This window comes from Rhinolophus sinicus, linkage group LG04 (genome assembly GCF_036562045.2).
Source record: "Rhinolophus sinicus isolate RSC01 linkage group LG04, ASM3656204v1, whole genome shotgun sequence".
Classification (NCBI taxonomy): domain Eukaryota; kingdom Metazoa; phylum Chordata; class Mammalia; order Chiroptera; family Rhinolophidae; genus Rhinolophus; species Rhinolophus sinicus.
The window spans coordinates 44,059,409-44,087,345 of NC_133754.1; the positions used below are offsets into that span (position 1 = coordinate 44,059,409).

Sequence of the window (27,937 nt, forward strand, 5' to 3'; positions counted from 1 at the left end):
AGCTAATTTATTAGGGAGACAAATAAGTTTTGCACATATTAACTGTATTTAAGCTTCTAGAACAATAAGAGGGGACAAGAAATAACTGTGCAGAGAAATTGGAGACTATACTGGAATCAGGGCAGGCAAATAAATGAGCCCAAGAAGGTTTTACTCAAATTATCACGCACCACTGTTCTCTTAGAGACGTTTATCAAGAAAAGTGAAGAACAGATGTGAAAGTGCCTGAACCTTTGGAAGTTAAGAAAATACGCAGTCATGAGTTACTATTTCTATTTTAGAAAAAGCCATCTGGCCAATCACTGTGATTGTATTCAGAGCTATTAAACTTAGCAGAAACTTCATTAACTTTCAGAAACTTTATTAACTTTCCTTAGCAGAAACAATTTAAAAGCAGTGGAAATGAACATTCTTGCCTATTTTTAAGTGGCATTCCTCTCGTCTTCATTTTCAAGGTTGTATGTATATATCAGCAGAAGGAATGCATGACTGGTGTTTAGTGGAAGAGAAGGAGGTCTAGGAAGTCTTTCAGCTGCTGCATCAAGGACCACGTAGGGAAAGGGAAAGAAGATTGCACGAGGACCTTGGGAAATGGTTATAAAGTCACAGCTTGACCTGGACAAAGGTTCCGGTTTCTGAGAAAAAGGCAAATTGGACCTGAGCAATTTGGTCTAGGAAGAAAGTAGGCCTTAACAAGGTTGTGTTGAGGTTTCTGGTTAGAAACAGACCAACAGCAAGTGTTTATCCCGTTTCCTTTGTGCAACTCTGTGAAAACGACAGTATAGAACTATCCTAAAAGGACCAACAAAAGAGGGCAGAAGACAGCAATGGATGAGGGGGTTTAATGAGCTTCTGGAAGGCAGGTGAATGGAGGTGTGCCATCTAATTTGACAGAGCGGACAAAGTTCCCATGGAGACAGATAACTAGTGCGTCAGAGCACCCCTAAGAAGCCTGCTGCTATAGCCTGAGTGTCTATGTTCCTCCCCAAATCCGTATGTTGAAATCTTAACCTTCAGTGTGTTGGTATTAGAAGGTGGGAGGTGATTAGGTCCTGAGGGTAGAACCCTCATGATGGAATTAGTGCCCTTATGAAAGGGACCCCACAGAGCTTCCTCACCCCTTCCACCACGTGAGGACACAGTGAGAAGATAGCCGCCTATGAACCAGGAAGAAGGACCTCACTAGACACCAAATCTGCTGGCACCTTGACCTTGGACTTCCCAGCCTCCAGAACTAGGAGAAATAAATGTCTGTTGTTTACAAGCCACCACATCTCTGGTGCTTGTTACAGCAGCCTGAATAGACTGATACCTGCAGACGACCAGCAGTAGAATTAGGGTGACAGGGAGAGGTGTGAGGCAGAAACCAGGGCAAGTGTCCCAAAGTCTATCTGGAGTGGGGAAACCCAGGTTCCCTTCCCTAGTCCGCATTCCACAAGACAGAAGACAAGGTTTCTTGGAGAAACTGGTCTGGAGAATGTCTAAGTGGGGTCACCATTCGCAGAAGAAAATGGGTGAAGTAGAGAGTGGAACACAGGGTGCGTAGGTAAAAGGCTGCAGGCTGAACCTGGGACCTTCAGCCCTTGCTTGCCTCGTGCATCCAGAATCCAAACATACCGCTTTCCTTGTCCCTTCCCTTACCACGGGCAGGAGATTGGGAGATTCTCCTCTGGAGAAAACGAAGAGCCCCAAGGGAACACATTCTAGACACTGCGTACTCCTAAACTCAGGATGGAACATGAACTAATAGAAGGAGGTAGAGCTTATCGTTGCTGGAAACTGAGCAGGTGGGAGATTTTTAACGCAAGGAACAGGAGCTCTATTTTGGCCTGAGTTTCAGAAAGGGATACCCAACTTCCTGGAGATGTCCTGAAGACAGAGGGACACATAAATATACAGAAGAAACAAAGTAGGTTCGGAAAGGGTCTTCATGAGAGCGATATGGCAGAGGACAACCTCTCTAAATAGAAGGCTGATCTCTTTCCTACACCATGTGCTGGCTAGTTAGTTCCTTCCTTGATCTGTCCGTCTGTTGGTCCATCTGTCCACAAATCCAACACTCAGTCAGACAGTGTCAGGTCCTATGACAGGCACTGTGCTAAGTGCGAGGGGACCGAGCAGTGAGAAACAGAACCTTGGATGCTACTCTTACACAGTTCCTAACTACCTGGACTAAAAATGGTATATCCTTTCAGATGTTAATTATTTTATAAAAGAATATCTTTTTAAATTATGAAATAAAGATATGCTTAATGAAGGACACCTGGAAAGCATAAAAAGGGATTAAGAAGAAAAACTATATACTTGCCACTAAGGGCCAACTATTCTTAATTTTTTCCTGGGTCTTTATTTTTTTCTATACACATTTAAGAATATATAATATACGATTAATCATACATAATCAAAACAATATTATATTGCTGTGAAATGTTTTCAAACATGGTCATACCTTGCCAGAATCCTGTATCATTTTGACGTTTTCAGAACCGAATTTATCTGAGTAAAGTTTGAGGAGTCTCTGAGAAATTTCTGACAGAGGCGTGAGTTTGGGTTCTTTGTAAATATACTCCTTCCCATCTTCATCTTCAAAGAATCCCTGTGACATAAAGTACAATTAGAGCTACCTACAAATACATTCCCAAGGCTACCACCTAGGAAGGCTTCTTTTGTTATAAGGATTAAAAAAAAAAGAAAAAAAAAAAGAAGAATGATTCGAAATAAAACCCTGATTTAACAGGCTTTCCAAATAGGAAGGGAAATGACAATAACGTGAAGTCTGGGTGCAAAGATAAAGGAAAACACAAAATTGCACACTCATTCAAGAATGCTGTCATTAAGTGTTGAGTGAAATGAAAGATTGGGGGTTCAAGAACATGTAGTCTCGGTGAAGTCTGATGATGGGATTCAAGCCTGTTTCACTTTCCCAAGAAACACAACTTGCTCGGGCACGCTTCGGCAGCCTGCTGCAGGCAGGCCTCAGAAACGCACACACATCCCTTCTCCGGACCCGTCCCACTTCCACGAGATTTTACGGCATAAATGGAAGCATTCAGGTCTGGAGTAGGTTCAGCAAAAGCTATGTAAAGTTTGTAGACATTCTATTTTGTTTTGCTGATAAGAAAAACATTAAAGGGCTATAGTATGATATCAGAAAGTATTTTCATCATCACCAGTCATATCACCAATACTTATTTACATTGTCATGTTTTAGCACCTGTCATGTCTGAATACAACAAGGCTAAGAATTGCATGGGAAGTGAAAAAGGTTGAAAGTTTAAAAGTCCAGATTGGGGTTAATATTTGGAAAAAAAAAAGTTTCTCATCGAAAATAAGGGAGAAAATGGTGCCAAAAACACAGTATATATTATACATATAAAAAAATGCAGGCTAACATGAAACAAAAAAACACCCACATCAAACTAGGAGTTTAGATGCAGTAATTTCACTACATTATTTGCTTTTTAAGCATTTACTGTAATTACCTCCACATCTGTTTCACTGTCTGTAAACTGGTATTGCTATAAAGTTATAAAAGACAATAACAGAATAAATTGAAGGTCATATAATGCTCATAGAAAACCACACAGCCTAAATAAATGGATTATAATTTATAACACTTAATCATGTTAGAGACTTGGAGGTTAAATGTTCAGTTAAATTTAAATTAACCCTTTCATGTAGGGTTTCTGAAATAGTACAATGGTAAATATACTCGTGGAGATATTGTATTGTTATAAAAGACAGAGATGCACAGGGACAAAAAAAAACCCCAGAATCTTAATTTTGGTTTAAAACATGCAGTATAGATGTATGAGGAAACAAATGATTTATTTCTGTAAATGGAATAAAGTGTTATTATTATTTTTTTTTTTTGAGTTTGTAATGACTGGATATACATACAGACTTGCAAAGGAAACTTGCAAACCACACTGAAGTATCAAAGATGCCGCTAAGAAAGTCTTATGACGGGAGAACTTACCGCTGCCTTAAGAAAGTAATAAAGAAAAGACAGGAAGAAAGAAAAAAAAAAAAGCAGAAAGTTTACTACTGAGGAAGATAAGAATCATACTAAATATGACAAATTCATCAAATTAGCATTTATAGAAAGGAGAAAATTTACAAAATACAATTTTATAGCATCAAAAAACAAAGGCTTGGGGCAGCCTTCAGAACAGAGAGGCGGCTCACCTGTCCGAAGAAGGCTACTCGGAAGTAGGTCCCCAGGAGCCTGCGGCCCGAGTGCATGACCTCAGTCACTTTGCTGTACGCCCGGTGTAGTGTGTCATACAGGTGGGCCAGCCTCTGGAAAGCAGAACAAAACCCACACCTTCCTACTTGCAACTAGTAGAATCAGTTTTAAAATAACAAATGAGATCGCATGGGTAAAAATCCTTGGACTTCAGTTAAAGAGAAAAATAAAAAACGTATTTTGATTGCACAACTGGTATCACTCATTTTTGAATTATAATGTTTCCTACCCAAAGGGCCATCTTTCCACAAGGCAGTAAGCAAATTCCGTTTTCAAGTTAACATGAAATGTTTTCAGTCCTAGCTTTTCCTACTCCATTTGATAGGCTAAGAGAAACTGGATGATCTCGCCAGCCTAAGAAGGATGAAAGAGACACCACTGTCCCATGCAGGTGGAGCAAGAAAGACTTTTGAAAAAAGGCAACTAACTGGTGATTATAAAACTGTGTTCCTGGCAACCTGTCAAAGGAGTTCCAGAACTACCAACTCCTTGGTTGTTATTTGGGGACTGCAGAGAGGTAGGGGCCTGTGCGTGCGACATCTGATGGCTCTGGCTGTGGTGACCTCCGGTGGTATGTGGAGGGCCAGAGACCACTTGCCCACCTGACCATGGCCTCTTTGCTTTTTTCACATGTAAAAACGTCTAGGGACATGTGGCACTCCACTGTCCTCTCAAATAGGAAAAAGGAAACCATTCAGATACCTCAAAATCTCTCCGTTTCTCATAGATGGGGATGATGAGCTTATAGATGTCAGCGATGAGCTCGTAGCGTTCAGCCTTCCAGAGCCCATCCGCACACTGCTCCAAGAGCTCCATGAGCACGTCCTGATGGAAGAAGAAGGCCACCGGCCAGAGAAGAGTGTTACAGGGACCATGACACAGCAGTCCTTGCAGAAAGCATAACTGGTTAAGACAACTGGGAGGAAAATGCCAAAATATGGACTATTTTAAAACACTAACTTCCACATTTATAACAACTCATCACTATGTTCTTTTTTCAAAACGAGCTATTTCTAATCATGTGTACCAGCCGAAAGGTAGGGTCACATTGTATGACTGTGTAATATAGTTAATTGCAAGGAAAAAACTGACATTGGTAGGCTCTCAATTTCTGTTCTTTGTTCTCTTTTTATGAATATTATTAGAAAAAATTTTTTCCTTTCTGAGGAACGATGACAATGCTGAGACATGCAGTTACTAAGCATGACTTCAACCTAAATTAAATATCTTAGAAGACAATTTAGTGACGGCGGGTGGAAGGCACTATGCCTGCCTCACCAATATCCTTCCCTTGGAAATCTACTTATTGAAGTTTGGGTAGTCACCCGGCCTCCATTAAAGTCCTCGAACTTTGGCGGAAGTTAACACTATCCATGACTCAAGGGTTGGGGCATGTGGCTCAGATTTAAGCTAGTAAGCATCATTCTATTTCCTGGCCACAGTCATTGCTTCATCGTGGGTGGACATGTGACCTAAACAAACCAATCAGAGTGAATTTTAGGACCATAGCTTGGAATGCTGGGACAGAAGTGCTCTCCCCCGACTGGACACGGGAAGCAGCATGTAGCTGCACTAGGGTTGGCATCCATCTCACGGCCAGCCAGGGACCTGTCTCCTTAGTAACAGAGTGGAGGGCTCCCTCTCCCTCCCAAAGCCACTGAACCATTGATAACTAGTAAGTGTTTGGATTGTTCACTAAAGGTTTTCTCCTATGTTTTCTTCAAGAAGTTTTACATTTACAGTCTATGATCCATTTATTTTTTAATATAGTATAAGTGTGGGTCGACGCATATCTTTTTCCATATGTATGTCCTATTTTTGAAACAGCATTTGATGAAAGACTACCCTTTTTCCATTGACATGATTTGAACCTTTGTCAAAAATTAATTGACTATATGTGTGTGGGTCTATTCCTGGCTTCTCTATGTTGTTCCATTGACATGTGTCCATCCCACATTGTGCCAATACCACACGGTCGGGATTCCCGCTGCAGCGCTACAGAGGGGTTTCTCTGCAGCGACACTACTGACCTTTGGGGCCAGACACCTCTGTGCTCTGGGGGGCTGCCCTGTGCAGTACAGAGTGTTTAGCAGCATCTTTAGCCTCTACCTACTAGATGCCAGTAGCAGGTGTCTCCTTCCTCCCTATCCCCAAATCATGACAATAAAAAATGTGTCCAGACATTGCCAATGTACCCTGGGGATGGGGGCAAAATCATATCCAGTTGAGAATCACTGCTTTATAGTAATCTTAGAATTGGGTAGAGTCATTCTTCCAACCTTTTCAAAACTGTCATTGCTAGTCTAGTTCCTTTGCCTTTCCACCTAAATTTTAGTCAGTTTGTTTATTTCTACCAAAACTCCAGATGAGGTTCAATTGGGACTGCTTTAAATCTACAAATCAATTTAGGGAGAATTGACATCCTAACAATATTGAGTCTTTACTCCATTTACTTAGGTCTTCCTTGATTTCTTTCATCAGTGTTTTATAGTTTTTAGCACACAGATCTATATAGATTTATACTTAAGTTTCATGTTTTTTTGATGTTATAAATAGCAGTTTTTAAATTTTGATGACATTTTTTCAAGGAAATCAAAGTTTGAGATAAAAGATTGGAAGTCATCCAGCATACTTGTTTGTAAAAAGTGTTCAAAATAATCGTTAACAACATAGTGAAACAATGGTATAAGGCTCCCTAAAAAGAAGAAGGTTGATTAATTTTTGTATATCGATCTTATGTTCCTGTGACCTTGCTAAACTCACAGTTTCAGTAGCTTCTCTATAAATTCTTTGGGATTTTTCTCTGTCACAAAAGAAAACTGCATCTTCTGTGAATATAGACAGTTTTATTTCTTTTTCTTGCCTTACTACATTGGCTAGAGCGTCCAGCATGGTGTTGAATATAAGTGGTAAAAGCAGATATTCTTGTCTTGTTCCCAATTTTAGGGGGAAAGCATTGAGTCTTCCAACATTAAGTATAATGTTAGCTGTAGATTTTTTGTAGATAATCGTTTTTAGGTTGAGGAAGTTTCTTTCTATTCCTGTTTTTTAAAAATCATGAATGGATGTTGAATTTTTTCAAATGATTTTTTTTTGCATTTATTGAGATGGTCATATGGTTTTTCCTTATTTATTCTGTTAGTATGTTGAATTATACGGATTGGTTTTCCAATGTAGAACCAATGGTGCATTCCCAGGGTAAACCCTACTCGGTCATGATGCATTTCTCTTTATATATATATATATTAGATTCAATTTGCTAATATATTTTTAAGGCTTTTTATAGTTGCCTTTTAACATGTTTGCCTCCTCCATCATACTCTAAGTGAAGAGTAGGGCCTGTCACAAGGGTGGGTACTCCGAATGAGGGGCAGCAGGGGTTTATTTATTTAACAGTAGTCAGTGTGTCGCTAAGGCGAGTACCGCGGAGCCAACGAGCAAGTGAATAAAGCACTTCCTGCTCTCACAGAGCTGAGTCTACTGTGGACACAGATCCATAAACAGATTGTAAAAGATGGTGGTAAGTGCACTAATAATGTGCAGGGAGTCAGAGATGCAGAGGTGGGGTGGCATCCATCCAGGGATGAGGAAAGAAGGCAGGCATGGAAGCTGACAGAAAGTGACACCTGACTGAGTCTTACCAATGATGAGAAGTTAGTCAAGTGAAGGTGAAAGGTGAGACTGGGAGCAGGAAGAAAGACAGGGGCACAGGATGGGCAAAGACACAGGAGGGATGGAGTGTGGTGTGGGAGGAATTTGAGGGGTGGGAGCATAGAATTTGAACCAGAGTGGCAAGACACGAGACTAGGGAGGTGAAAAGGATTAAACAGACGACATTGGCACACTCAAAGTTTTCCATGTCAAAAACAAATTAATCATTAAATGTAGACAATTTTATGAGACATGAAAATGTATGCAGACACACGTCAACTAGCACAATAATGAAGTACTATATACGATAGATATTAGTTGATTTTAAAATGTTCTGTCTTTCCATGTAAGGTATCTGTGTACAGCAGCCTTTCAGGTATACTTTTAAATGGCCCTAGATTTAGTCACTTAATAAACATATATCAAATAGGGTTTCTGGGTAATCTGGGCTAAATTTGAATATTTGAATTATTCAGATTTGAATATTGTTTTTATTCCTGTTTAGTTAAACCAGAAACACAAGGAAAGTTTAATAATAGAGAAACCTGAATTCAAGTAACATATCAATATTATAGACAATTGAATTCATTATGAAAATAACTGTCATATTTGGTACAAAAAGATGGACTTCAATGAGGGAAACTCCCCAGAATGGTTGGAAAATGGGAAGGTTTGATAAAGTGAACAGAGCTTAGTAAATAATTATGAAATATTACAATTTGATGGTAATCAAAACTTAGCAAATAACATATCGTCAACTACTATATGTGATTGGACATTATCTTTCTTTTCTGATTCAGGAGGCATTCCAGCTCTATAGTTTATCAGTCTGAATTCACTTATTATTATAAGGAAATGACAACATATACTAAAAAAGCAGAGTCTGTGCACATCTTACCAATAACAAATTAAAAATGGCTTTTATAAAAAAAAAAAAAAAGGTAAGTTTTTCTCTCAGAAAAGTAGAGTATGGACAACTGAACATCAAAGCTAATTTTGGTAAGGTAAATTATTCCAGCTAATGTAAACTCTATATCTAGAAATTTACAACTGGCACATCAAGTACCAATTCTTTGATAACCAGTAATCATAGACAGTTAAGTTTGAGAGACCATCTGTCAACATCACAGAATTATAAAGTGCCATAAAAACTACGACATCATGGTAACTAAACATTGGGGCATATATGGATAATATTCTAGTAGAAATTTACTTTGAATTCTCAGCAACCACTGCACCTGAAAACCAGACTTCATCCAGACAGTGGTCAGATAGGCAATCATACAGAAAGCCTGGTGGTTTCTAAGCACACTAAAGTTTGAGGACCACTATACTAAGTGAGATTTTTCTGAGACGTTCACCTCACTTATATATCCCCAGGTTAGTACATGGCACACAGATGATTTATGGAATGAATCAAGATATGTTAACATAGAAATTTCCAGGTCACAAAGTACTCAGACAACTTGCAATTCCTATTCTAAGGGACAGTGGTTTAGGTGTTTCTCCTCAACAGGAAGAAAACATTAAAAGCAGCACAGCTTGCTAGGGCAGGGACCGCATTTTGCTTTCCTTTGTATCTCCAGCACCTAGCTCAGTGCCAAAGTAGTTCAGTAAATATTTGCAAAATATAGCAGGGGATATGTCCTGCCATGAGCCCAGGGTAGAGCTAAAGCATTAGACAAGTTCTGTGGGCCAAGTTCACTACTCACTACTGCTACTGTTCTGGGGAATCATTATGATAGTGAGGATACACTATATAACTTTTATGGTTCTAAGAGCACTCTCGGTCAAGGAAAGGTGGATGGTTACAGATAGTCAGCAAGCTTGGATGAGATGTATTATAGAGGAATTATCCAATGTGTTCTGTTAATATCTCTATCTCTTGGAATGTTCTGTGGATGTAAACATTTTATGTTTGTTACTGTTTTGTTACTGGTGGTTGTTTCTGAATAGAAACAATGTGGTTAATATGAACCAGAGACTTGCCTAGTTAACTGCATATAATGTTTGCTGTACCCAGTGGTGATAGCTATTACTTTGTGAAATAACAGTTGAGTGTGCTAGATACAGTCAATGCTCAATCTCATTATTAGTGGTAGTTACATTGTATAAAGTCACCATAAATAATGAATTAGTGAATACCGAACCACCCCTCCTAGGGAAGTACAAGGTTAGGTTCCTGAGAGTCTCTGGGCACAACATTTTCAACAACCAATCAGTACCAAACCCTGTTTCTGATTAAAGACACCTGATTTAGTATACATTGTTGGTTCATTAACACTGAACTCATGGGCAAAAGCACTCTAACTCGTGACTGAATGAAGCTCATCTAAACTAACACAAGTTATTCTCTCTGTTAGGCGCATTATTGCCTTCCTGTGCTCAGAAACACTGGACGGCACTGCAGCACTATGTGTTTTTACTTTTTAGTTTTTTTTTGTTTTGTTTTTTGGAACTACACTTTAATTTAAATACTAGCAAAACCACCAACAAAAAGCACAAAGATGTGAAAAGCATGGCCTAAACAGAAAAGTACACTTTATTTTCCATTTTTCCGTCTGGAGTCCCTGTCAGCCATGTCAGGCCTGGATTCTCTCGATCTGTGCTTTGGAAGGCTGACGCCCAGCATGCTGGCCTGCATGCTGGGCTCCCTGTCCCTGACTTGACCAATGAAAGGCCCAGTGGGAGACTGGAGGTTGGGAGAGCGAGGGTGGGTGGCTACTCGCTGGCCCCCTCCCTGGCTGGGCAGCAGGATTGAGCCCTCCCCTACATAAAGCCCACAGGTCCTATCAGGTGGTTCCTCTGTGGAGTTTCCCTCTCTCCCCTCCCTTAGTCCACAGGTTGAGGGGTGGTTACCCAGCTGCTGTCAACCTCAGGGATTATTGCCATATTCCTTGTTGGTTTCCCTAGACCCTGTCCAAATTTTTCAATATAGTCCCTTTATTAGACTTTCTTTAATTTCCTGAGTATGTCACCTATTTTCTTCCAGGACCCTGACTGTCTGGGATAATGAGGAAAGGATCTCCAAACTACATGGGCTGTGTACGATTCTGACACCATAGGGGGAACTCAGAATTCTTCAGTCAGCACAGGATCCAACTTGTGGAACAAAATTGCGAACAAAAATGGGATGTTGCTCTTTAATCAAAAGTAGCTGGGAGGGAGTCTGCTCTTGAGATCAGAGTCAGGAAAGATAAACCACAACCAATCAAAACTCATGTGAGGACTGCTGTGAGGAGAATTGTGTATTTTTAGATAGTTCCTCTAAAATCGTGATAGGAGAGCACTGAAGGAATTTAAATCTATCTAATAATGCAGATGAAAAGGACAACGCTTTTTATTAAGCTATGTGTTAGACATCTATTCCTTTCTCTGGAAGAGATTTTCAACTTTCCCTTTTTCTTGAAACATCTGATAGCTAAAGCAAAGTGTACGTGGCAATTTCTGTTTTCCTAGCTTTTAGAATACATGTTATTCATTCCATTCCCAGCCTGTTTCAATCTTGAAGTGCAGGGATTGCTCAGGATTTCATAACCTCACTGTGTCACAGCATAATCATTACAGATCGTTGTGTACTATGGACCTTGTTAAAAATTTACCAACTTTATGCTTCAAGGACAGGGTGGAAAATCCATATTCTAAAAATAACTGATAAAATCATCCCTATCATATGGGTACCATTCACAAATTTCCCCAATAAAGCCGGTATTTGATTTCACAGGTTAATTCCCTAAGCTGATGATTCCAGCCTTTTACTTACTCAGATGAGCAAACTTGAGCTTCATGTTACCATCCCAGTGGGACAGCTTCCTTAGACCTGTTTACTTTCAAATCCTTAATTGTTCTTGACATCACTGTTTTCCTAACTGTACTCTAAACAAAATGATATACTATGGAGGTCCTACTTGGCATGGGGGACAAGGGTGGTTTCTACAAGGAGACAATCCGTTCCAGACTCTTAGGGAAAATCCTGGTCAAAACTTGCCTTGAAGTGAGCCATTCAAAGTCAAGAGCACGTGGCCCTGTTACCTCGGTGACACGTTTCACACTTCAGAGTAAAAAGTTAAAAATTACCACCTGCACAGGCATTTCAAGGTAGAGAGACAGCTGACCTGCTAATGCCAGGTAATAACCAACTTGATTTTTCATTTTATAGAATACTTTGAAAACTTTACCTATTGTGGTTAAAATTATTTTAATATTTAAATATGAAACACATTCAATATATTATCCTCCTTTCTCATGACAAGTTTTTAATTTAGAGGGTTATTGGAGACTAGACAATTTATGACACTGGTTCTTAAACTTTTGGGTCTTAATCTCTTTAATATATCATAAAAATTATTGAGAATTCCTTAAAAATTACTAAGAACTTTTATGTATATGAGGGTGATCTCTCAATATTTACAATATTAGGAATGAAACTTAAGAAAAATGTAAAAAGATTTATTAATTTAATTAAAATAACAATGATAAATCTATTGCATGTCAACAAAAATAACATTTTTAGTGAAAAAAATAACAATTTCCAAAAATATAAAAAATAAAAAGGGGGAGAAGAGTGGCATTGTTTTGCGGTTTTGCAACTCCCTTTAATGTCTGACTTCATAGGAAAAATCTGGATTCTCATATCTGCTTCTCCATTCAATCTGTTCTCTGTGTTGTTTTGGATGATGTATATACAACGAAGATCTGGCCTCACACAGACGTTCAGTGGGAAAAGTTGGGACCTCAAAGACTTCCTGAAAGGGTTTGGGGACCCCGTGGGTCCCAGGACCACACTTTGAGAACTGCTGATTGATGACCTGGTTAACATCGTGGAGAATGTTTGTTCATAGGCCCTACTTATTGGCAAGAACATGATTAGAAGTCATCATATTAATTGCAGGACTCCACGTCATAAAATCAAGTGTAACAGAAGCAGAAGATATTTACTCCTTTCTCTGTTCTTTCTTTCAACATGAAGAAACAGACATTTTTATTTTCCCTTAAAAGATGGGCAGGATTAAAACGCTCTCCCTTGACTGTTCCATTCTGCCCGAGTTGAAGGAGGCAGGCACACAAATGAAAAGCCCTCGTAGCAGATACTCATGGAAGAGGAAATTCAGGGAATGCAAGCAGAAAACTGGCATTTGTTCACTTTTCCAGCTTTATTTCAAAACTCTCTAGTTATAGATAAATGGCTGCAAGGTGATTTTGTTTTGGCAAGAAACTTGCAGAAACTGCTACAATGATCTAATGTCAAACTTTTTGGTGTTCAGTGGGAGTGGGCCGGGTGGTCTTATTTACTAGTGGTGCACAGAACCTGGGCTTACGGCACACAAGTGGGGCAGGGAGCTGGGCCCGAACAGGGTCTGTCCTGTGCCAGAGCCCAGTCTGGCCTCTCATAACTTTGAGTGTTTGCAGACCCTGGGGAGAAGTCTAGTGTCAGAGACACTGATTTAAAAGTCACGTGAAAATAGCAATAAAACCCATGAACTGGAGAAATTAATTGCTGGGAAGAATGAGAAACTTTATGGCCAAAATACTAGACCTTGTACCACAAGTGTTTGAACTCTCAGCCTCCCTTCCACTACTAACCAGCTCCTCAAACCCTTTTTCCAGAAAAGAGCAAAGGAGGGATTCCTAGACAGGGAGAATGGCAGAAGCTTTTGCTGCGTGGTTTCAGTTGTCTAGAGAGTAATTTTAATTAGAGCAAAGTGTGTAAACGGCAGCTGCAGCGAGAAAAGCCTTTGTGTGACCCACCAGCAGGGCAAGCAGCAGGTTTTGAGACACTCGAGTCACTCAAAACCCACACAGGCCGTGGCACTCACCTCGTTGAAATGGACGTCCTGCATCCCGACGTCTTCCATCATGGAGGCCTCCTCGTCTATGTTTGGAGTAACCACCCTGAAGGCTGTGCACCCTTGTCTGAACATGCCTAGAATCGAGAGAGCAGGGAGAGTCAGTTATTAACCTGTACATCAACGAGGCCTGACGGTTCTTCCTGCTCTGTGTGCTTTTGTGCTGAATGAAATAACCGCTTTTGCAATCTCTGTTTCAGGCCAGCATTCTGGGTGCCATGGGTGCTTTTCTTCACTCGTGTTTAACTTTCAACTCCCTCAATTTCTTTGTCTCACCCCTTTGTGTTCTTCACCCACCTTTCTTAAAATGTATGCAATCTTTAACTAAACTATAAATGAACTGAAATAGGTATGGAATCAAATTAATGATACAGGAATAACCAATGAACAATAATTTGATTCGGTAAGCTGATCCGTGCTCAGATACCGAGAAGAATAAAGAAGCCAAGGCCAGTCAAGGAAGTACATACGACGCAAACGTGACTCTGTTTCCTTCAAGCTGCCCTCTCACCCACGCTGGCTGGGGATAAGCCAGCACTCAGGTTGGAAGTTGCCCTTCGCCTTTGTGAAGCATTCATCTAGGAAACTGAGGATACATTAATGGACATAAAGCAAAATTATAAAAGCCAACCACCCACTCTGAGGCTACAGAGTACATTTAAGTCGACAACTCGGCTCCAGTGCAACAACAACAGTGGTGGCCACTCCTCTCCTTGCCCACAGGAACTGACTGCCACTGCATCGGCAAGGCGAGGGAAAAAGGGAGGCGGGAGAGCCAAGGTCATCCATGCAGAGCTGACAAAGAAAATGCCCACACCTCTGAGCGTCATGTGGATGGGGCGGCTGGGGCCTCGGGGGCCAGACCGACCCTCAGGCTCACCTCCCTGGCGCCTCCTCTGGCAGGTGCTGTGGCTGTAGGGGAAGAGGGTCGGCTCCCGCCGGAGGGCTATGTCTGCTTCTAAACATGAGGAAATGTATTACCTGACAATAGGTCTCAACAGAAAATGGTGCTGGTAGTAAGAGAATATGGAGCCCTTGAATTTCTTTCTCTATCAGGCTCTGGGGTATGACAACCCTAGACTCCCTTAAATCTCATTCCAAATAACCACCTGTACCAGAAATATAGAAATTCCCTGGTCTCAGCATCTGTGACTTTCTACCATTTCTCACTTTGTAAATGTACGCCTCGGTAGCCAGCTCTCGTGCTGCTGTGGCTCCAGCACACATGCGTCCACCCAACCAGCTTTTCTAAGAACCTCAGTGTTCCAAAAAGCAACACTGCCATTTTCAGGCTGCGTTGATTTTTGAAATGGAATCAAGCAACTGGTGTTTAATCAAAAGGAACCCATAAAAGCATTCATGGCCTGCTAATCTGGGAACAAATACATAAAGCACAAACACGCAGCATTCACTCCTTGCCACCTCCTCCCACTGGGAGGCAAGGTTTCCAGCCAGCAAGGCTGCCCTGTCAGACAAGAAAGCCAGCTGGGCTGCGTTCCAGAAAATGCTGTCTGATGATCTGTGACAACTGTCTTTTGATCGATATATTGTTCCAGTGGAAACTATCTTAAGGAAAAAGAAAATCTTTTCAGCTCAAGATTGGCTGGTCAGGGACATCCAGATGTAAAGCTCATGAACTAGGTTTTATGAGCTGGAGCCATTAGTAAGAGGTTATATGACAACATGCCATCCACTTTTCTTTTGATATTGGCATTTCTGCTGTGCCTTCTAAGTCAAGTAAATGTCACGCCAGTGAATAAAACCAAACACACACACACACACACACACACACACACACACACACACGAATCCCCCACCTCCAAATCTTTCTCAATGGCTCTTGCTCATCTTTGCCATTTTGTATAGTTTTATATTCATTTCAAAAAACACAGGAATCATCTCTCACCTTTCCGTGTGAGGTACTCTGCCACCAGGGCTGTGACATGGACATAGCACATCGCTGCCTATAATAAAAGACACATGCCTCAGAATCCCCATTTATAAAGCATGTCAAAATGTTCACAGACAGAAATCTATAACTGTATGTACTTACACTAGATCTCAAGGGACCAACTAGTGTTTCTAAGAGCAGAGAGCTTACCTTTGAAAAAAGTGGAATGATTCACATGAACTTTGAAATAAAATTTGAAATACATTGGAAATTGAGACAAATGGCATAACTTGCTAAGGTTCATTTCTATTTAGAATGATTAAATTTTAATGTAAAAGATAGAAACATTTTTCTTACTATACGTAAGATTTCTGCATCATTTCTCATAAAGTGAAAAGATAACCCTTGAAGTAAAGGTGTGTGTGTGCGCCTTTCTAGATTCTGAGAAAACTCCTCAAATTTTAGGGGCTAATATAGTTTTCTCTCAACTTAAAAAAAATGAAGTTGTAACTTCTTCCAAACGTAGAATTCTATACCAAAATTACAACGAAATCTTAAGTGGGTAACAGCTTAAAATTAAAGAAAAAAATAACTTTATCAAGTTACCATGGTCTTATAAAAATCAAAGACAGCTGTTGGAAACGAACCCACTGTAAGGTTCTAATGCCTGAGCCCCTGGTTCTTGTCAGACTAAAAGAAAAATTACTCCCACTCCTAATACGTAATTCATTTTTGTTATGGCTAACATATAGTCAAATTTATGGTCCAACAGAATGGACTCCTTGTCAATAATCAATATGTAAAAAAAAGTTACATCAATTTTTCAGATGTGGAACATAATTTTACTAATTTAAGCAATTACCAAAGTTTAAAAGTAAAAGAATGCTTCTTTGGTAATACCGTGGATCACAGCTAAATGTCTTAGGCACACACCCTGAACAGAGTTTTCATGGGAACACAGAACCTGCCTTACAGCCTATTATTTTCCTTAATAGCCCCCGTTTTACAGCTGACGTCATCGAGGCACAGAGGGGTTAAAAAGTGGCTCAGTGCCACAGAGTTAGTATGTTGGATTTGGGATTCTGTCTCGAGCCCCCACAGCCAACCCCCCACCATGCCGTCTGCTGACTGATACACGGCAGCTCTGTACACGACACAAAGAAGCATTTCATGAACAGATTCCTACCACACCCACCGATGGAAATAGATAATCTCAAAAGGAAGAAGCGATGCCTGATCATCACTTTAATAACAGGAAAATTTAATTTGATCGCAAAATAGCTGAAGGAGAGAACTAGAGAGGAGTTTTGATGCAGAGACTGACTGCACTTGAATTGGCCGGCATCCGTCTGCATGGACATGGATGTTTCTGAAGAGCTTTCAAACAGGACTCTTTTTTGACAGACTATCCCCTTAAAATGTGGTAAATGAAAATGCTTAGATGGCTTTGAGGTAACCCTGAGCCTAATCACATACTTTTAACTGGGAAATGTTTCTCACAATTGGCTTCTTTTAGTGACTGGGGTAGAATCAGTTTTCTCAAAAACGCGGCCTGAGAGGCTTGCGGGGATACCTCGGAGAGATCCCCGTTTTTGACGTGGATCCTGGCCATGCTGTCGAGCCAGGTCTTCCTGAGCTCGGGCGTGCTGGCGTAGGACTTGGCCAGGCTGTACTGCAGGTCCACCAGCATCTCCGGGTCGTGCTCGTGCTCCTTCATCTGGGCCGTGGCCATGAGAACAGTGCGTATCCTTTTGGTCAAGTCCTTCACGTCCGAGGAGAAGGTGGTATGCTAAGACAAAGGCAGAAGAAGGACACATGGCTTTCCGCGGCCTTGCACCTGTCCACAGACGTACTAGATGATGAGGTCCCGGGGGTGAAAATAAATGGGACCAGGCCACCTACCTTGATGAGCCTGTCACTGTTGGCACAGTTGTTGATGATAGATAAGGACTGCTGGAATCTTGTTCCCCCGATCCCGACAACGTCTGCTATCAGCTGGCTGACGGAAATAATGACCTAGGGACACACAAACGTGAGCAAATCACCTTCAGATGACTCCCCCAGCTCAGCGCCTGTCTTCAGTGAGGACGGGCATGGGGACAGAGGAAAGGGGAAGTTCTGAGCAGGGATCACACCAGTGCAGGAAACGATGTCTGAGTCACCTTTGTACCCTTCTCCGAATTATTCCAGAAGGTGACTATGCTGCCCGTAAGTATTTTGTCTGCACAGCAAAATGCTGATCAGGAGAGTGCAGAGGAATGAGACTCAGACAAGCCCCTACCACTTGGGTCGTTATTCACCTATCACTTTCTCTAACAAAAAGGGAGACCTCATTATTTACCCCCTTGGTTTTTGGTTTGAACTTATATGTATTATACATTCAATAAGTGGACTGTCCGCTGCAGTTTTTGTTAAAACATACACTATGCAACGGGGGATCTGCCTTTTTGGGGGTCCCTGAGTAACATTGCCTTTACCCAGTAACTTAAGCTAAAATGTGGCTGTGCATGTAGTTTGCAAACAATAAATATTTGTTTTAAAAAAGGAATAAATACAGAGATGGAGAGGGCACGCCTATATATGTTTGCACGAAAAGCAAGTCTACAAAAATACATTAAGACTTTTCAGTATCCCATCTGACAGAAAAGAACCACTTTAGGCTTTCTGTGTCTTCCCTAAGAAACCCATCCTCTCAAGGCATCGTCACGTAGTTTCTCAAATATCTTAATTCAATAGCATTTCAGTCAGTCCAAGATTGATTCAATACGTAAATGTCAATTTACCAACGGAAACACATCCTGGGCCTACATTTTACAAGGTGAAGGATGAAAGGAACCAAACCAGTCAGCATGACTTTCGAAGTTTCCATCTCCAGGCCACATGCTCTAGTAGTTACGCAGGGTAAGTTCGTACATGTGACCCCTGCAAGCTTTCCTGAGGAAGCTGTATTTCAGAGTACCCTCGTCTTAGAAAGCTAAACTAGACGCACTTGCAAATGTGTCCGGACAAAGGACTTCTTCCCCGTGTAGTCGAAGTTGTTGCGCATGAGGAAGTAGAGCAGCTGGGAGGCCTCGGTCCTGATGGAGCTCAGTTTGGAGTTGCAGCACTTCAGAATCTCATAGCACAAAGCAGCACACATGTCGGCTCTCCCTTCATAGAACGTTGAGGGGAACTAGATGGGACAGGAGAAAGCAAGTTAAACCACAGGAAGCTTAGCGCTCCCTTCAGCTCCAGGTGGAAAGAGGACAACAGGTGACAATCAGTCATGACCTTCCCTGATGAAACACCTTACCTTATAGATCAGCGACCTTAAGGCAGTGAAGACATTTTTTAAAGCCGTTTCAGATTGATGTTTTTGAAGAAAACACAGGTAGACGTCAAACACTTTTTTCATGAGAGGATTATGTCCATGGTCAGCCAGGAGCTGGTTCTTTGAAACACATGAAGACAGTGTGGTGAGCACAGCAGACACCGCTAAAGGTTCCATACAATGTTTAGGCTCAAGTTTTCCAGGTACTAAACTTATAATGTAAAACTCTGCCATGAATCCTCTTGTAGCACAAATAAGCCAATCGATAAATTGATGCTTTGCATAGTTTACTTTTTTTCTTATAAAGGGAGGGACTAATTACAGAACTTCCCAGCAAACCGTAAGATGGTTTAAAGGGTCACTGATCCTCAGTACTGATTTGGCTTCCATTTATTTCCTTACTTTTACTGTATACCAGCAACTGATACAGGGGTAATAATTGTGACTTTTTAATCCCAACAAAAAAGTGCCATTACAGGTGCCAGCTAATTAATGGGCTGGAAAAAATACTGACACGAGGTATATGAAACAGGTCTTCTAAAAGTGAGGGTCCGTCCTCCCCCTCCCCCAGCTTCTCAGGCACTCTGTTAAGTTACTATGAGTACTTAGTTTGGTAAGGTGGAAAACATACAGGCTTTGCTCCGGTACCATTTATCCTGTGCATGGATTTGCACAGGTAAATGGAGTCTTACCATTCTCACATGTAAAACAGATGACCCTAAAACTGACCTCTACAGCTACTCTGAAGACTTCGTGGTCCAGTATAGAAAACCCCTGACACATACATTGGTCTAGCTCAATAAGTGGTGGCTGGCAGGGTTTTAACATGCCACAATTTTACTTGACAAAACAAGAGGGTCACGACTAAGTACTTATCATTCTTCAAGATCTCCTCACACCAACAGCAAATTCCTACTAATTCAATACCTTGCAAACCTGGTTGGCTAAAACCCCTACTGATTGTTGATCACACACAGTGGATAGAGGTGTCATCCAGCTAGAGGCCAGCATGGAGTCATCGTGTCTAAACATAAGTGACACTAAACAATTGCATCTTCAAACACAGTCAAGGTTGTCTGAACAAAGGTGTGTTTGGGAGAGGGCATGTGTGTGCGTTTTGCACAAGTAGGCAAAAATGGCTGGACTGAAAAAATGTCAAGAGGCCAGTGTCTCAAACCAATCTTACAATGTAGCCAAATAAACTACGATAACTTACGTCTGAATAATTCTGTTACATAGCAAATTATGGTTGCAATGATAGTTTCAAGAGTTATCTCATCTTATTGTTGGAGAAAAATGATTACTCAAGGAATACGTTTTGATTTTTCAGGTCCAGTGATTCACAGATGTGTTCACAGCTGGCAGGGCACCTGGCATTCACAGTGATCTTTATATCATGAAATACTGAGGTACAGTATTGAATTCCATCGTGTGAAAGAGAAGCAATTTAATGAGCAGAAAACGTGACTTAATTAATTGAATATGATCAAATTCTCAACCACAAGCAGCTGTTCACCAACTGGAAAAAAAACAAAAGCTGGTTCCAGTGTTTTGGGAACTGCTGATGTGAGCACTTTTCCCAAGAACCAGAGCCCTTCCTGATTATGGCGAAATTCACGTTTGGGTAAATCTGGATGCGAGCTTTTATTTTCTCAGCACTCTTCATTGGAGATACCCAGGAAAGACGGTTTATACAAAAATTACCAAGACCCCTGGTCCTGCTGTCTAACCTGGCTGGTCTCCAAGTTCCTACCACTGGAGTTGAATTTTGCTTCCTTTCACTCTCTCTGGTCAAGGTCTTTGCTCTCCATTTTTAGGACTTACTCTTCTTGGGTTCTGATCTCAAAACTTGCTTGCAAGAATGGGGTTAAAGCTGATTTATACTAAGATATAAATAAGCCCTCACTTAAAGGGGTAAAGGACCTTTCAGCCTGGACACCCAAGTTTACCAGCTACCTTCCTTAATCTCCCAATTTGTTTCTCTCCCTCTCTGTCTATGTGTGTGTGTCTCTGTCTCTCTCATTAATTAGAAAGTCATAGACACTAAACGTAAAAAAAGCTTTGAATATTCAAAAAGGCCCACAAGGGGGAAAAAAAGCAAAACAGAAATCACTCTTCACTTATGCACTTAAAAATAACCACAGGCAGCCAGGGAGTGTATCTCATTTCTACCTATTTTATCCCTATAGACTTTTACTGAGGGTGGGGAGATTTCATTCAGGAAATTAAGTTAGACCTTAGAATAATATGAAAGACGTGACTTATCGCTACCAATAAGGTGGAGAATCGGTTATAAATTATTCTCAGGAATTGTCTGATGTGGATTCAAGTTTGACTGTTGAACACGCCCTTCTCAGGGAAACGGGCCTTTCAGAGAATGAACACAATAACAGTAGTTTGTATAGATCCAGGAATGGAGAAAAACAAACTTAAACCTTAGGTGCCAAAGTGAGCTATTTGGAACTATGCTATTTAAGACAGATGCTAGGCATATAGCATCTATTTTTACTGAGACATTGATTTTAAAATATCTGTAAAAGTCTAGTTGAGAGAAGGGCTGTTTGGGTTGCAGAGGCTCACCGATCGCTAAGATGACCTCGACCTCATGTGTCTTTGCAGACCAGGCGTGCGGTGTGTAAACAGACCCCAAACTCCCTAGCAAGGGCCCGGTTATTCTAGGGCTCCTCACTCTGATCACTCCCAGCTTCCTACCATCGTGTCCCTGCTTCTCACCGTGCAGCTCAAATCGAGACAAGGCACGACATGGCATCACTAAAAATACACTTTCAGATTCAATTCGTGAACACATTGAAAATATTATCAACTATTTAAAGTCCAGCATTGGCTTGGGATTGTGTTAACAGACATTGCAAACTAGCCAGAGAAGAACTGTATTTTTCTCCACATAACTACCTTGGTTTACAAAGCACCCTCTTTTATGTATTAAATGATATAATGTGTGTAAGAGTGCCCAGCATGGTAGCAGCATCTGGTAAGGATTTGGTAATTTTTTTCTGTATGAGATCATTCAGTTACCTTGACAGTCATTCAGCTCAGCTCCTCTCCCTCCCTTCCCTGTCTCCTCTCTTTTCTCTCCTACCTTCCTCCTTCCCTCCATCCCTTCCTTCTCTCGCTCTCTCTTTCTCGCCCTCCCCCCCGCCCCAACACACCCCTTAGTAGTGAACAAGGGCTCTGAAAGGCCACTTGTGTACTGATCTTGGGCAAATTTCCTAACCTGTCTCAGCCTCAATCTCCTCACCTATAACATGGGAGATAAAAAGATCCACTCGGCCAGTCTGTTGAGAGATTAATGAGTGAGGCTCAGAAGACACTCAATAAATAGCAGGAAGATAATACAATAATAACCAGAATTCAGGGCTTAAATATTTTCAAATACTTTTCTCTCATTAAGAACATGATTTCTTGATTGCCTTTGGCACTTCTTAGATGAGGTCAATTAAGAGACTCAGTAACAATAGGGCTATATTGACAGAAGATAATTTTTCTGCAAATAATTATGTCAGCCAACTCAATGTAATGAGTTAATTTTTCTGATGCACTCCAATTGATGCCTCAGCTGAGTAAATATTTACAAAGGAAGAGCCAGCGGCTGCTGTGCGTGTGGATCCAGGCCAGGTAAGCCTACAGCTTGGCATGACATCCCTTGATGCCGTAACATTTGCCCATTTTCCCACTTTTAAATGGGGAGGGGGTGGTTCTGAGCTCTAAACATCACACATGTTTGCACACAGGCATATACACTTTTACAGAGATCATCTCAGCTCTCAAGTTCAATCATTCCTGTGGTTCTCAGGAATCAGACCCTTTATCATAGGACCAGGAATGCGTGAACACAGAAGGTACTTATTGCTAAACTGGAGCCAACTTTGGAGCTCCTACTATGTGCCAGAGCGCAGATGTTTCTGGATACTTCATATCAATCCATTAGGAAAGAGGCACAATCGCCATGTTCTAGGGAAGGGAGTCAAGCTCAGCTTCCCAAGGCTTAAAATCTGGCTCATGTGGAGCTGGGATTTAAGCCCATGGTGGTTCTGTATACATGGCTGTCTCCCAGGGGCACTGGAGCTGGGCTGTATCAGCAAAGGGGGAGGCCCTTCCAACGGTCATCTCACTTGAAACTCCCAATAGCCCTGTGAAACAAACCCTATTTTTCCAATCTTACAAATGAAAAATCTTAGGTTTGGAGACATGAAGTAATCTTCCCAAATATATTCAGCTAATAAATGTTACAATCGGTTTATCAATGTTGCATTTCTCTCTTGAGAGTCAGAACCAGTTTGGTGGCCAGACATTGGAAATGTGGGAACCTTGACCAATACCCTTCTTTAATACAATGCCAGCAATTTGAAGGGGGGCCGGATAAGAACTGGAGGCACCTTAGTAAGGAAACTGTCACTGTTCTCATGGTTCTCCCAGGCCACACCTGTGCTACCTGTGCCCTTACCACTGCCCATCATGCCAGGTCCCCGCCTGGCTTGCACCTCCGGGGTTACCTGCTCATTTACAAGGTGGGGCCCAGGCAGAGAGTAGAACCAAGTTTTGCAACCACTGTTCTGAACAGATGGATTCACAGTTTGCACTGATACTGGTGTGCATGGCAAATATTCACATTAAAAACTTCACTGCCTATTTACATAAGAATTTTTAACTAAAAATATCCGAAAGAAAATAGAAAGAGGTTCTAAACATGGTTCTAACTGAGCAGTGATTCACAAGCCACGGTGTTCAGACCTCACCCCCAGAGTTCAGTCAGTCTGGGCTGGGGCCCGAGAATCAGCATTTCTAACAAGTTCCCAGGGTCTGCGGCTGCAGACTCTGACAACCACTAGAATGGAGGTTCCTTGCAATAAGACACTGCTGCCCCCACACTTCTTCAATTAGGATCTGTATTTCCTTGTCTCTCAGCTGGGTGCCTAGTAATGACAGTTAGGGGACATGAGTGGCATGGCTACAAGAAAATAAAGGTATTATTATGAAAAAGTGACATGATGTCAAGGTAACGAGTTTTACTCTGTCTAATAAAGAAATGTGCTTTATAAGATGTAGAGATAAGCAAAGCAGGTAAACGCTTTCTTCTAGCCAAGAATTAACTATCTCCAGAGCCTGTTCCACCATTTGCACACATGTGGCACACTCTGACAAGTTAAGCTTTGTTCTATTTCAGGGAATTCAGTCATGAACTGTGCAGTGGTTTCATTAAGGACATTTCAGGGTTAACGGTTTCCTCACAGGGGCAAAAACAGATGCTGAAGTAAAAATATAACACAAGAAGTCGTTGCTGGTTCAGCTCAATAAGCAGAATGAATTTCAAGGGTAAAGCTCTAACCATCAACAGCTGTTCGATACGGACCTTAAATGCCAGTGTGAACAGCGAGAGCGTGTCCAGAGCCGTGAGGCACACCTCAGTAGCAATGTTGGCTTCAAGTAATGACTGGTGAAGGACGTCTGCGTCTGAGTGGCCGTAGCCTGCACGAATTAGAGCACAAGGTTACTGCCAGGTGGCTGTGGACAGAAAAGCTGGTGGGACAGCAGAGTCACAGTCAACTTCTGATTAGTTATAGAAAGCTTACTTTTATTTGAGGGGCGGTGGACTTGGTAGTTAATAATGTTTCCATTTAATGATAACTTTTTCAACTCTAGAAGGGCAATAACAGCAGCATTTATTGTGCATTATGTGCCAGCCATAATTCTATGAACTTTACATGTATTACCTCATTTAATCCCTCAACAGCCCTATGAAATATGCACATTATTAAACCCTTTTTGCAGAGAAGGAAATGGGGGTACAGAAAGGGTAAACCACTTGTCTCAAGTCACACGGTTAGTAAACAGGGGAGCCAGGAAAGCACATGGACAGAAGTCACCGAGTTGAACCCCTTGACTGAGCCATTAGGACTGCGGCAGTGGTGAGGGAGGTTGAGATTTCCGAAGCTTCCAACACAGAGGCAGCACCACAGCACAGCGATTAGCAAAATGGGCTGAGGTCAGGGTGCTGGTCACTGAATCCAGCTTGGCCACCCACTAGCTGTGTGACCTTGGGCAAGTTATTTGACCTCTTTATACCTCAGTTTCCTCATCTGTAGAATGGGCATAATAACAGTATCTACCTCAAAGGGTTGTGGTGGGTATTAAATTCGTTAATATTTGTGAAGCTCATAAAACAGTGCCTGGCACATAGTGAATGCTATATGTGTTAAATCAATAATGTAAAAATCTATATTAGCTAAAATCATGAACGATAATCAAGAGTTGACTGCACCACTAATAGCATTCTACTTGCTTTAATAAAAAGCACAAAAGCCAGTATGTCTGCAAGAAATGTTTAAGAAAAGGAAAGAACTTGAAGGATCATAATTTAAATACAAACTGGTATCTTCTGTATGTGGCTGTAAAATTAATTTAGTACTGATACAAATGTAGGTTGACATACATACAATTTGAGATATTAAATTATGAAATGGTATGCATTAGCAGAAATATATATAGGGATGCAAAGATGTTACAGTATTGATCTAGATTACAAAGAAAGATGGCAATATAATATCATGTAATGTCTTTCTCCAAGGAGTAAAAACAAATCAACACTTAGCTGTGTAGGTAATTTTCTTAACACTCCAGAGAGGAGGACATTTTGTACATAGGTCAGGAAAATGAAGTATAGAAAACCTAGAGAATTTTCTGGAGATCAGACGTGGGGAAAAAACCAAACTCTAAATTCCTTAACTAGGTCACTGTATCATACTATCTATTATTAGGATAAAACAAAGTAACTAGCATGATGTTATTCCGACTAACAAGTGTCAGTCACAGAATAATTTTTTAAAGACTACAAAAAAAGCTTTTTTAGAGCTACTGAGTTGCTTTATCAAATGTAATAAAAACACTATTATGTGCTTTCATCCAATTTTGCTGCATTGCATTTTAAAAAGGTGATCCTGAAGTTTTGTGTTTGTGGGCCGCATTATTTTCACACTGCGAAGAGTTGATGTGTCCTTAGCAAGGCTACGTAACACATCTGGCACCATGCTAGTTCTGTTTCTTTTATTCTCTGTCTTTTTGGTTGGAAATCTCCCAGAGGAAAAAAAAATGGCTATTTTTTTTTTGGTACTATTTTACTATTCATTGTATTGCCTTTGTAAGCCAAGGCGTTTCCTCAGTTGGCAAACAGTTAGTCTGGTAAGATACAGAGACAACAAAAGAGAAAAACAATCAAATTGATTATTGTTACAGTGATCACAAACCGGGGCAAGAAGGAACAAAAAAAAAAATACACCTTTTATTAGACCAACCAAAATTATCACACAGGTCAAAAGGACTCTTTATCGAGGGCTGCCGTTTACTCCAAATGAAGTTTTAGAGTCTGGGTTAAATTTTAAGAAGGAAGTTGCTTTAGGGATTGTTTAAATTTCTTTCTCTGCACAGAATTGTCCTTTTTCTTTTCAGATAACTTAAAGTGTATCCAGGCGATCATTATAAAAGAGATAGCCTACACACTGAAGAGTCTCCACAGAATTTACCTGATTTCAGAAATGCTGGCAAATGTGCAAAACTGTATCTCTAAATCAAAGAAACATGTCTCAGAATCAAGGAAATGTGGCTTTACAGCATTTTATTTACTATCTTGAGTGTAGACATTTAAAGCATCCAAGCCCATTTTACCTATTTTTAAAGGTATATTGTCCATGCTTAAAAAACTTTCAAAAAATATTAATTTTACTTCAGAGAATATATGCACTCTGCAGTTTTCATAATAATTCAATATTATGTATAGTAAAGGAATTTAGTTATTATGGTATCACTTTCTTATTCGTAATGCATAGATATCAAAGAATTCTGGAGTTAGATGGGGTCTTACAAGCCATCTCTTACAATTCCTCATATGATGCTTATGTGACCCAGGCAATATTCCCCAATGAGTCCTCATCCAGTCTCTGTTTTTACACCTCCAGCCGCAAGTGCCCACACTACCCTGTTTCCCCGAAAATAAGACCTACCCAGACAATCAGCTCTAATGCATCTTTTGGAGCAAAAATTAATAGATATATTATATTATATTATACCCGGTCTTATATCATAGTAAAATAAGACCGGGTCTTCTATTAATATTTGCTCCAAAAGATACATTAGAGCTGATTATCCGTCTTGGTCTTACTTTCGGGGAAACATGGTAGCTAGCAGGTAAGTTCAGTTAGAAACTACTTTCCCATGTGGACCTGAAATCTAATTCTCTGCAACTTAATCCTTAAGTTCTTATAATGAAGTATACGGAAGACAGGTTTTCTTCAAGCATTTCTACCTTTTGGGTGGCTTTTCCCACACCAGTGGGAAATATGAATTATCATGTAAATTAATTTAATATCCTAGAACAATACATAACATCAAAGTAAATACAAAGTGTTATTTTATATTTTTTGCAAACGTATCACGTATTTGCAAACATGTTTCACTTAGTTTCTCCCTCATAACGTGTTTTATATAAAATATTCTACATGCAGCTATCACTCTCAATTTGTCATTTGGCACAAATCTTTCTACTGATACACAATGAGTGCCCTTTACAGTAAATAGGTCAATATCTTAATGTTGTAAACATTTACTTTTCATATGCTTTGAGTGTTTTTGAAATGGTTGAAACTACTGGCCACAGTGGGATTTGTCATTTTCATTATTTCCTACTAAAACCTGACAGTAAAGATAAGTCCCTGCTAGAGTGACATGTGTAGTGCATACAGTGTCTTTTCTCATGTTCTATTAGTGGGTGATGGGGAGGGTACAGCTTGGCCCCCCATCGGATTAAGTTTCTCACAGTCCTCTGCTGCTCCCTGCTGGTCAAGCTGAGGTCTGACAAAGCCTTTCCTACTAGGACAGAAAAAGAGGAAATGAAAATTTCAGGTGTAGCAGCCTCTTCCTGTTTTTATTCTTCGCGAAAATAAATTTACTTTAGACTCTGGCATCCCAGCAAGTCTCTC

General features: G+C 40.7%; 1 protein-coding gene across 34 annotated transcripts in view; it reads right to left on the minus strand.

Annotated features, from left to right (window-relative positions):
• Window positions 1-27,937, minus strand: part of DOCK9 (dedicator of cytokinesis 9) — a 256,028-nt gene that overhangs the window by 11,541 nt on the left and 216,550 nt on the right. For 13 of the 34 annotated variants that reach the window (XM_074329465.1, XM_074329454.1, XM_019756904.2 and 10 more), the window contains 11 exons: window positions 24,319-24,434; window positions 18,930-19,067; window positions 18,627-18,809; window positions 17,540-17,653; window positions 17,211-17,426; window positions 15,653-15,710; window positions 14,564-14,704; window positions 13,717-13,823; window positions 4,952-5,074; window positions 4,189-4,302; window positions 2,450-2,596 (listed from right to left, as the gene is read on the minus strand). In XM_074329465.1, coding sequence (XP_074185566.1) covers window positions 2,450-2,596; window positions 4,189-4,302; window positions 4,952-5,074; window positions 13,717-13,823; window positions 14,564-14,704; window positions 15,653-15,710; window positions 17,211-17,426; window positions 17,540-17,653; window positions 18,627-18,809; window positions 18,930-19,067; window positions 24,319-24,434 — 1,457 coding nt within the window. Of the gene's footprint in view, window positions 1-2,449; window positions 2,597-3,482; window positions 3,519-3,858; window positions 3,986-4,188; window positions 4,303-4,951; window positions 5,075-13,716; window positions 13,824-14,563; window positions 14,705-15,652; window positions 15,711-17,210; window positions 17,427-17,539; window positions 17,654-18,626; window positions 18,810-18,929; window positions 19,068-24,318; window positions 24,435-27,937 lie in introns of those variants that run through there. The other 21 variants (XM_074329468.1, XM_019756902.2, XM_019756895.2 and 18 more) reach the window with 6 other exon arrangements.